This window comes from Carya illinoinensis, chromosome 13 (assembly GCF_018687715.1).
Source record: "Carya illinoinensis cultivar Pawnee chromosome 13, C.illinoinensisPawnee_v1, whole genome shotgun sequence".
Taxonomy (NCBI): Eukaryota; Viridiplantae; Streptophyta; class Magnoliopsida; order Fagales; family Juglandaceae; genus Carya; species Carya illinoinensis.
This window is the reverse complement of record NC_056764.1, coordinates 13,566,225-13,576,471: the sequence shown is the minus strand read 5'-3', so window position 1 is coordinate 13,576,471 and position 10,247 is coordinate 13,566,225. Positions and strand designations below refer to the sequence as shown.

General features: G+C 38.4%; 1 protein-coding gene across 1 annotated transcript; it reads right to left on the bottom strand.

Annotated features, from left to right (window-relative positions):
- Positions 1–2,464: 2,464 nt before the first annotated feature.
- Positions 2,465–3,385, bottom strand: LOC122290966. Its single transcript, XM_043098625.1, has 2 exons — positions 3,087–3,385; positions 2,465–2,984 (listed from the first exon to the last, which is right to left on the bottom strand). Exons 1-2 carry the CDS (start codon positions 3,383–3,385, stop codon positions 2,465–2,467), a joined length of 819 nt encoding a protein of 272 aa, XP_042954559.1.
- Positions 3,386–10,247: the final 6,862 nt, after the last annotated feature.

Sequence of the window (10,247 nt, the reverse complement as noted above, 5' to 3'; positions counted from 1 at the left end):
CTTTGTAGCGGTGTTGTTCAAAGGTGTAATAGGTTTCTATCTCCACCTGAAGGAGGTTGAATAGTGAATTTGGGAATCCTCAAGGGGTAGCTTGAGGCGAGGACGTAGGCAGTGGGGCCGAACCTCGTTAACATACTGAGTTTGCTTCTCTCTTACCCTTACTCCTTATATTTATTGTTATTTCATATTTTGTTTATATTTTATATTATATATTTGATTTATAATTGTTATTTTTTTAATACAACTCAATTCACCCCCCCTCTTGTGTTAGTCATCTGGGCAACATATTGAAATATGAGAAAAGATAACATGCCTCTCAAACTCGTGCTACGTATTTCTTCAACTTCTACCCCTTCATAGTCTATAGGCCCAACACTTGATTTATTACAATTTGTGAGTCTGATTTTGCCTCTATCTCGGCGGCTATAGAAAGCCCTGCCATGAGTGCTTCATATTCAGCTTCTTGGTTGGTTACTTTAAACTTTAACGTTGTCATATAGTATCGCTCTATACTGTCGGGACTTAGCAAATGCATTCCCAAGCCCCCGCTTGCCCGATTGGATGAGCCATCTATGAAGAGTATCCATGACTTTCCCATTGGGGCTACTGTGTCTTCTTGGGGAAAACTCGAGGACTCTACCACAAAATCTGCCTATGGTTGCCCCTTTACTGCCTTCCTTGGCATGTATTCTAACTCGAACTCACTTAGTTCAATCAACCACCCTACCAACCTTCCTGAGCTATCAGGCTTTCTTAGGGTTTTTGCTAACGGGCTCTCTGTAAGTACCCTTATTGTATGGGCTTGAAAGTATGGGTAGAGTTTTCTAGCCATCACCAAGGTGAAGGCTAACATTTCAACTCGAGGGTACCTCACTTCTGCTCATCTGAGGGCCCGACTTACATAATACATAGGATGTTGGGTGGCCCCCTCCTCTTTTACTAGGACGGTGGACACCGTATGTGGGGAAACTGCTAGTTATGCGCAAAGTACATTGCCTTTCTCTGGCTACTTTAGGAGTGGCAGGCTGGCCAGGTGTTGCTTCTACTTTTCAAAGGCATCGTCACATTCTTCATTGCAAGGGTGCATCTTTCGTAGTACTCAAAAAAAATGGAGGCATTTGTCTGTCGACCTGCCTATGAATCTACTTAGGGATGCTACCCTGCCTGCCAACCATTGAGTGTCATTTATATTTCTTGGTGGCTTCATATTGAGTATGGCCTCTATCTTCTCTAGAGAAGCCTTAATTTCTCTTTCAGATACAATAAATCCCAAGAACTTTCCTCACTTAACCCCAAAAGCACATTTTGCAAGGTTCAGCCTCATTCTATAATGGCGTAAGATCCTGAACGCCACTTGTAGGTCATCAAGGTGCTTGGTGGGTTCCTTACTCTTTACCAACAAGTCATCTACATACACCTCCATAGACTTCCCAATCTACTCCTTGAACATGCAATTAACCAACTTTTGGTAGGTTGCTCTTGCATTCTTTAATTCGAATGGCATAACTTGGTAGTAATACAGCTCGCAATCTGTTATGAACAAAGTTTTCTCCTTATTTGTTGCGTGCATTTAGATCTGGTTGTAACCTGAGTAAGCATCCATGAAACTTAGCACACGATGTCCTGCTGTTGCATCTTCAATAATGTCAATGCGTGGTAAAGGGAAACTGTCCTTTGGACAGGCTTTATTTAGGTCAGTAAAGTCCACGCACATTCTCCACTTTCCATTCGCCTTTTTTACTAAGACAACGTTGGATAACCATTCCGGATAATGAGCTTCCTTGATGAACTCAGCAGCGAGTAGTCGTTTTACTTCCTTATCAATGGTAGCATACTTCTCCATGCTGAACGACCTTTTTTTCTGGCACACTATCTTATGCACTGGATCCACCTACAAGTGGTGTTCAATGATGTTGTTATCTATGCCAAGCATCTCTTCATGACTCCACGCAAACACATCCCTGTGCTCTATTAACAGTTGCTTTAGGGCTTCTTTGTCATCTGGTAGGACTTGGGTCCCAATAGGTGTGGTAGTTCTAGGGCAATCTGAATATAACGTCACATGTTCCAATGGTTCATTGGCTTTGGCATGTTGTAGACTCTACTCGTCCCTGACCTCCACTTCCTTTTCTAAAGTCACCTCCAAAGGCAGTGGAAGGGGTGGTACCAGTGCTTTGCTTCTTTTTGCAATGACACAAACTTTGCTTTGGCCATTCCTTAATTCCTGTACATAACATTCTTGTGCTAAAGCTTGTTCACCTAGTGACTTCCTCACCTTGCCATTGGTCAGGAACTTCATCTTGAGGTGGTGTGTGGATGTTACCACCTTAATATGGTTGAGTGTCGGTCTCCCCAATATAGCATTGTAGGAGGATGGAGCTTTTATCATCAAGAAATCGTTCATGGTGGTGGCTATCCTTGTACCAGTCCCAACAGTTACCAGGAGGGTCATAGCCCCGACAGGCTATATTGTATCTCCAAAAAAACCCTTTAGTGGTGTTGGGGAGGGCCTTAGTTTATCAGCATTGATACCCATCTTGACGAACGCTTCCCAGAATAATATATCTGCAGAGCTTCTATTGTCAATTAGTGCCCACCTAGTCATACGGTTGGCTATTACAAGGGTGACTACCAAAGCATCATCGTGTGGATACGTCACTCCTTCCCGATCCTCCTTCCCAAAGGATATTGTCATCTGGTTACTAAGCTTTTGGTGCTTAGAGGCCCTATTTGTCACATATACCTCTTCATATCTTGCCCTTTGTGTATACGCCTTTCTGCTAGACGTAGACACTCCTCCTCTAACAAAGCCCCCTGCTATTGTCCGAATTTCTCCTATAGGCACCCTGTTCTTATCATCTTTTAGGGGCACCCTCTCCCTATTGTCTTGGTGTCCATTAGCCCGGTGTTGACACCGCCGATCAGGACTATTGCTTCTTCTAGTATCCACCCATACTCTTGGCACCTCTTGGGTTTTGAGTATTCTGCAAGCATTCACTCCAACTCTCCCATTCCCACTAGTTTCGTCACTCTCTTCTTCATGGTTGTGCAGTCTTTCAGTCTAGTGCGATCCCATCTAGTGATACTTGCAGTAGCGACCGCCTGTCTTAACTTGATGTCGTTCCTTTCTATCTTTATTTTCTTCCCGCACACTTAAATTGTTATATATCAGCCTAGGATTGTGGTTTGGCCGCCTTTCTTTCCTTCTTTCTTGTCGATTCAATCCATGCTTCTTGTCAACCTGCCCACTTCTCCACTCGACTTTGTTGTTCTCCTTCCGTGGATCCACCAATGCTTGTAGTGTGTCCTCGGTGTTAACAAAATCATCCGCCTTGCCCATGAACTCTCTAAGGGTTGATGGGGTCTTCTTGGCAAGTTCTGTCATGAAGGGACTTTATGGTCATATTCCACCTAAGAGGGCGGCGAGGATAATCTTCTCATCATGGTCATTTGTTGTCAACCTTTCTTTATTGAAGCGGGTAAGATAGGTCTTTATATTTTCATCCTCCTTTTTTTTTAGCGTTAGCAGATAGGCGACTGGACACCGGTGCCTTCTGCTGGGCATAAATTGGGTGAGGAACTGTTTAGCCAGCTCTTCGAAACTGTTTATTGACCTTGGCCTAAGGGTCCTGAACCACCCTCTTGCCGTCCCCTTTAGGGTCAAAGGAAAAGCTCGACAGGCAATCTCCCCTGGAAAACCATGTAGTGTGATGTGAGCTTTGAAGTTCTCCAAATGGTCCATTGGATCTTTGGACCTATCATACATGTCTATCTGAGGTACCTTGAACTTTGGCTGGAGTGGCACGGCCATAATTTGCTCGTTGTATGGCAGATCAAAGATCTAAATCCCATAGACGGCGCCACTGTTAAGGACGTGTCCCACCACCATGAACTTAGCCGTTCACCTGTACAATGTAAAAAGATTCAGGCGTGATGCGCCTGAAAACACTCCAATGCTTAAGTCAGTCAAGTGTACTACCAAATAATTCAAAATTCAAAGATAGATTACTGTCAATGATTACCCGATATATGTAGATTTCCAGATAAACAGATTAGCACTATATAGGATTACCCCAACGTGATGCCTATCTGGCATAGTGTTTATCTGTTCAGATCATCCCTAACTAAATTAATCACATACATGCATGCAACTTGTTCCTTCCCCAATAATGTGGCATGCAGTGTGTAGATCTCTGCTGGGCTTGGACTCTTGTACTTAAGTTGGTCAACAGAGAGCCTTTTCCATTGGGTTTAAATACCAAATGGACCCTCCAATACCCACATCTATTATATAATAAGTGAGTGAGTTTAGAGTTTAAGAAGTAGGAATTCATGTGATGGCTTAGGTTAAAATGTCCATCGGAAAAGTATACGCACATCTATTATATAATAAGAGAGCAAGCTTAGTGTTTAAGAAGTAGGAATTCATGTGATGGCTTGGATTAAAATGTCCATCTATAGATCCTTTGCTAGACTTAAATGCTCTTACTATGGATGTTGATCTCACCAAAGTGTCTCTACAAGAGACCCGTGTTAGGCTAAAATGCCCCCATTATATATCCAAACGGACTAAGATACTCCTACAACAACAAAAATTAGATACAAATAACTCTGATCCAAATCAAACCAAAATCTCTAAAAATATAGACAACTAGAAATCTCTAGATCAAGACGATAAATCTCCACAACCAAAAATCAAAAATCTCTAGAACTGATGACCCATGGTAGCATCAACCCAATGACCCACAACACACAGCATGACCCACGACATTGTTGACCCAGTGACCCACGACAAAGTTGAGAGAACTCATGATAGCGATGCGACCCATAGTAGCATTGACGCAGTGGCCCACAACAAAGTTAAGAGACCTTAGGACCACAGTGTGATCCATAGCCACACACAAAGATGGACCACGACACCCACAACCACAACTAGGAAAGGGATGGACCATAGTGCAACCCACAACAGAGTTGGACGATCGAGTCGACGTGACCCATCGAGCATTTTTGCTATTCGAGAGCCTAGATGGTGAGCATTCTTTAGTTCACCTTAGGGTTGAGCACTTTTGCTCACCCCTGCATGGTGCTCGCACTAGGGAGAGCACTTTGCCAACTTGTGCTTGCCAGCATTGCTCACCCTTGGTCGAACCTTTATGCTCATTCACGTACATATCCTTCATTGTCTACATGTTGCTTGCTAGGAGTGTCACCAGTTCGATTTTGGACAAATTTTGGAACCAAACCAAGACACACTAGTTTTAGAAATTTAAGAATCGGTATGAACCGATTCATCACTGAAACTGAAACTTTCGATTTTTCTCGTTTCAGTCTAGTCTGATTTTTTCAATTTACTATTTACACATGACACTACATTAGTTGAGACTTGAGAACTAGTTCCTCTAATGCCTGTTTACCTTAAAAATAAGGTTATATTAATAATTTAATATTAATTTTCATGTTATACTAATTTGATGCCATAAGATTAAAATTTTTATGTTATATCAAATGTTATATTAATTAAAAATTTAGCATATAATATATATAATATAATATAAAAAATAAAATATCTATATATACCAGTTCAAGTCGGTTCAAACCGATTTTAAAATATGAAAACCGATATAGAATAGATTTTGATTCGATTTCAAATTTTAAGAACTAATACCAGACTAGATCGGTTATGAACCAAATGGAACCCATCGGTTCAGTTGATTCAACAGGTTTTTTTGGTTTTTTTTTTACACCTCTACTTGCATTGAGTTTGAGATATTGTTGCTTGCCTCGGGATTCGAGCTATTATGCTCGCCCTGGTGTGTGAGCACTTTTGCTTGCCCTTAGATGAACTTTCATGCTCCTTCATGTTACTTGCCAAGGGGCCGAGCACTATTGCTCTTCAAGGAGGTGGGCTTTGTTGCTCCTCATGGTGCTTGCCTTGAATATGACCTTGGGGTCGAGCACTTCTCACCCCTACATGGTGCTCATACTTTGCCATCTTGTGCTTGCCTTGATGGCAAGCAATATTGCTCTTTATGTTGCTAACCCTCAAATTCGAGCATTCTTTGCTCGCCTAAGGTTCAAGCTCTCTTTGCATGCCCTGAAATTCGAGATGGCAGACATTCTTGCTCGTTTTTCGGGTTGCAAACACTTTTGCTCGCCGATCCACCCAAGCAAGCTCTTTTGCTCGCCCCTGTCTGAGGGGGCGAACGTTATTACTCTTTGTGGGGGTGAGCTTTGTTGCTAGTCATGGTGCTCACCTCTGGCACTAGCACTTTCGCTTGCCTTCCTCACTTCGGGGTGCAGACACTCTTTGCTCATCCTTGGGTTCTTTGCTTGCCTTGGGATATGAGCATTCTTTGTTTTTTAGCACAAGCACTTTTGCTTGCCTCGAGTGTGAGTTGTTGTTGCTTGCCTCATGATTCAAGCTCTCTTTGCTCACCCCTAGGTTCGAGTATTCTTGCTCGCCCCTAGATCTGATAACTCTTTGCTCACTCCTAGATTAGAGCATCTTTGTTCAACCTAGAATGCGAGCATTCTTTGCTTGCCTCTAAGTTTGAGCACTTACCTCATGTGATTTGTTGAAAATATCATTTTTTTTATTTTATTTTTCTTCAAATTTCAAATAATTTTTGTGGGAGAAGCCGAGCACATGCCCTCCTACTAGTCGAGCATAAAAGGAGTCTAATGTGTAATAGAATCAAATTACAATGGTATAATTCGACAAAATTGAAAATTAATTAATGTAATTTCTTTTATTATAAAATAAATCTCAAATTGTGAAAAAACATTTAGCAGAATATTCAAGTCAAATCGTTTGCCTTTAATATTTGTTCATTGCTCACAGATACTTGTGGTTGATTAGAAGCCGGCATTTATTTGTTTTCCTCTAGGGGTGACAATTGATGTCGTATCTTTTGATTTCATGTCAGGTTATTTGGCTCGAGTCATGAAAGATTCAACTTTAACCCACCCAGTGTAATTAAATGAGTCATTGAGTCAATCGGGTTCCTATCGGATCAATTCATTTTTTCGAGTCTATGTACACTTACATTATTACATATATTTTCCAATCTATCTATTTAAAAACATAATTAATATATGCTTTAAGTTGTTACAATACAAGGATAAAATATCTACTATACATTAGCACTTATTAATTAATAAATAATTAAAATTGATAAGAAAATATAAATGTTTTCTTTAAAATTGTTTTAAATATTTTTCTTTGACTTATTAAACATGACTCTAGATCTTTTATTATTTCTCCAACGTGAGATGAGAAATGGTATATTTTATCTTCTGTCACTTTCTATTATTTAAGTAATATTTGTTTTACTAAAAGAAATGTTTAGAAATAATTCTCATCCTATCTTATCTCATATCATTTCTTTTCCAAATGCTATTCAAATACAAATATTTTTAAATTAATCATTAAAATTTTTCCAAATTTTCAAACAAAAAATTAATCAACTTTTTTAAATTCTAAAATAAAAATAATATTAAACAATTATATTCTAATAATATTTTAATTTTATAATATTTGTTATTTAATTTTTTCTCTTTTTTCTCAAAATTAAAAAAATACTTAACGCAAAATATTACTATTTATAAATTATTTTATTACCATTCACAAAATTTTTATCTCATCTCATCCCACATTAAGAAAGCGAAAATGAACCGTAATTGAGATCACTAAGAAAACATCTATGCGGAAACCTCGCACAAATAGAACTGGTTGAGATTCGAGAACCTATCGTAGACTCAAACCTATAGGTGGAAAATTGTGTTTTTGGGTCGTATTCATGTTATTAGGGGTGTGAAAAAACAACCAGTGAACCGGTAAACCAGACCGGACCGGACCAAACAGGTGTGATCGGTCTAGTCCCGATTTTGGTTAAGTCCGATACTGGTTTTATTTTTCTTAAAACAAGTCAAAATAGGTTCAATTTCAATTTTTCATTTTCTAAAACCAGACCAGACCGGACCAGTTTATATATATATATTTTAATTTTTTCTATTGTATATAATTTATATATATAATATATAATTACATATAAAATAGTTTAGTATTATATGATAAATTACTAATTAATATAATATTAAATTTTAAAATGTTATATTATTTTGTTTATTGTATTGATAGTTATATTAATATTATATCATTATATATTATAATATACTATAATATATCACTATAATCTATAATACAATTATAATATATATTATAATATACTACAATATATTATCAATATAGTATTATATACTCAATAATATATAATATAGTATATTAAAACTGAAAAACCAGACTAGAAACCGGTAAAACCGGAGTATCGGTTTAGGAGGGTAACCGGTGCATAATTAGTTTTAAAAAATACAAAACTGATGCATATTGGTTCGGTCCTAAATTTTGTCCAAAACTGGACATGTTACATCTCTAAATATCATATCAAGTCATAAACATTCTACTATATAGGTCAATCTGAATCCGAACCGTTAAACTAAATTTTTTATACTTTCAAACCCTAACCCAACCCATTTAAATAACGAGTCATGTTGTGTCATCTAGTTTACTCCATTTAATTATTAATTAGAAATAAATTAACACAACCCGACTCATTTAAACTCATTTCATGTAAATAAGTTGAATTAACATGCATAACTCATTTGACCTGATTAACAAAATTTTACATAAAAGTTAAAATCTCTATTTATTTATAGCAACAATATCTTAAAAAATATATATCAATAATTTTCAAATTTTAACATATAGTAAAACCAATATTACAAGCCATACAATAATAAATATAACTATATGTCTAAAATTATAATCTCAATAAAAAAATATATAAGTATATTGAAAAATATCAATATTATAACTTAACAATAATAAAAATCTTATTTTAAAATAAAATTTATACGTGTCAAAATGAGTTAATTTTATATAAGTAGATTGACCCGTTATTTATCTGTTCATGAATCGTATCTTAATAGATCGAGTCGTTCTGATTTAAACCCGTTAACTTCAAATCCAAAGTCATTAATTTCATACTGCGTTCGTGTTCACGAGTCGTATTTTGTCAACTTACTCAAACCCATCATCTGACCTTCGACTGAGAAAGTTAAGGAAGAACCGAACGTGACCTTCGACGCTGTTGAAGCACGTACTACGTTTTATTTTCCTCTTCCCACAGACCCATCGATTTCATTCGTTTGATTTCTTCTCTCAAATCCATCTCTTATCTTTGTACGATGCAATCTGTGCAAATTTTATCACTTGGTGATCTTTTCAGTGGGAGTAAACGACTTGTTAATGGGATTTAATGTTGGGTTGTTGCGTTACAACCTTGGAGAATTTTTTTCTCTGTCGTTTTTTTTTTCCTATTTCTTTAAGGGTGAGTGTGGATGTTTGGTAGTGGGGAGAAGTGGAATCTACGGTTAAGCTTTGTTCCATTATTTACTTATTTTTTGAAATTAGAGTGTTTTACTAGCAAAACATAAAGGTATACTCACCAGAGAGAGAGAGAGAGAGAGAGAGAGAGAGAGAGAGAAGGGGGGAGGGGGATGGTTTGGGTTTTGCTCATCGGAACTTAAAGGAGTTGGGAGAAGGAGACGCTTGAGAAGAAGAGAAGCAGGAGAGAGGAGAACGTGAAGGGACCTCGAAGGAGCTGGAGTAGGAGATGCTGGAGGGAGTAGGAGAAGAAAGCGTTTGGTGACAAGAGGAAAGGAGCTGTTGTTTGCAATTTTGAGGGTAATGACAATTTACAGTTTGCTTACGTGGAGGTGTGTAGGTATGACGCTTCCGTTTCGAGAAGTGAAATGCATCCGCCGCTATCAGTAGTTCTACACACAGTCGGTGAATGTAAATGGGATGCAATCTGCTGACGTGGCGCCTCTATTTAAAAAAAAAATGAAATACGAATGAAAAAGCGGAATGGTACAGATTGAAAGCATTTTGGTAGGGTCTTCTTTCCCGCTTCTTCCATTCGCGAGCCCTCAGAACTGAAAGGAGGAAGACTACCTTGGGGCATCTTTAGTTTTTGTCGTGGGTGCAGATCTGTTGTCATTGGGTGGGTTGATTTCGGGCCAATCTGGTCTGCATTGGAGTGGGTCAAAGCCCGACTGTCGTTTGGGTCAGCTTGGTTTCAAGTGAGATTGGGTCAGCTTCGTGGGCCATCAGCTCGAGTCAACTTCGTGGGCCAGCAGTTTAGCCCAGCATTTCGGGTCAGGGACATGGGTTAGTTTTGTGGGTC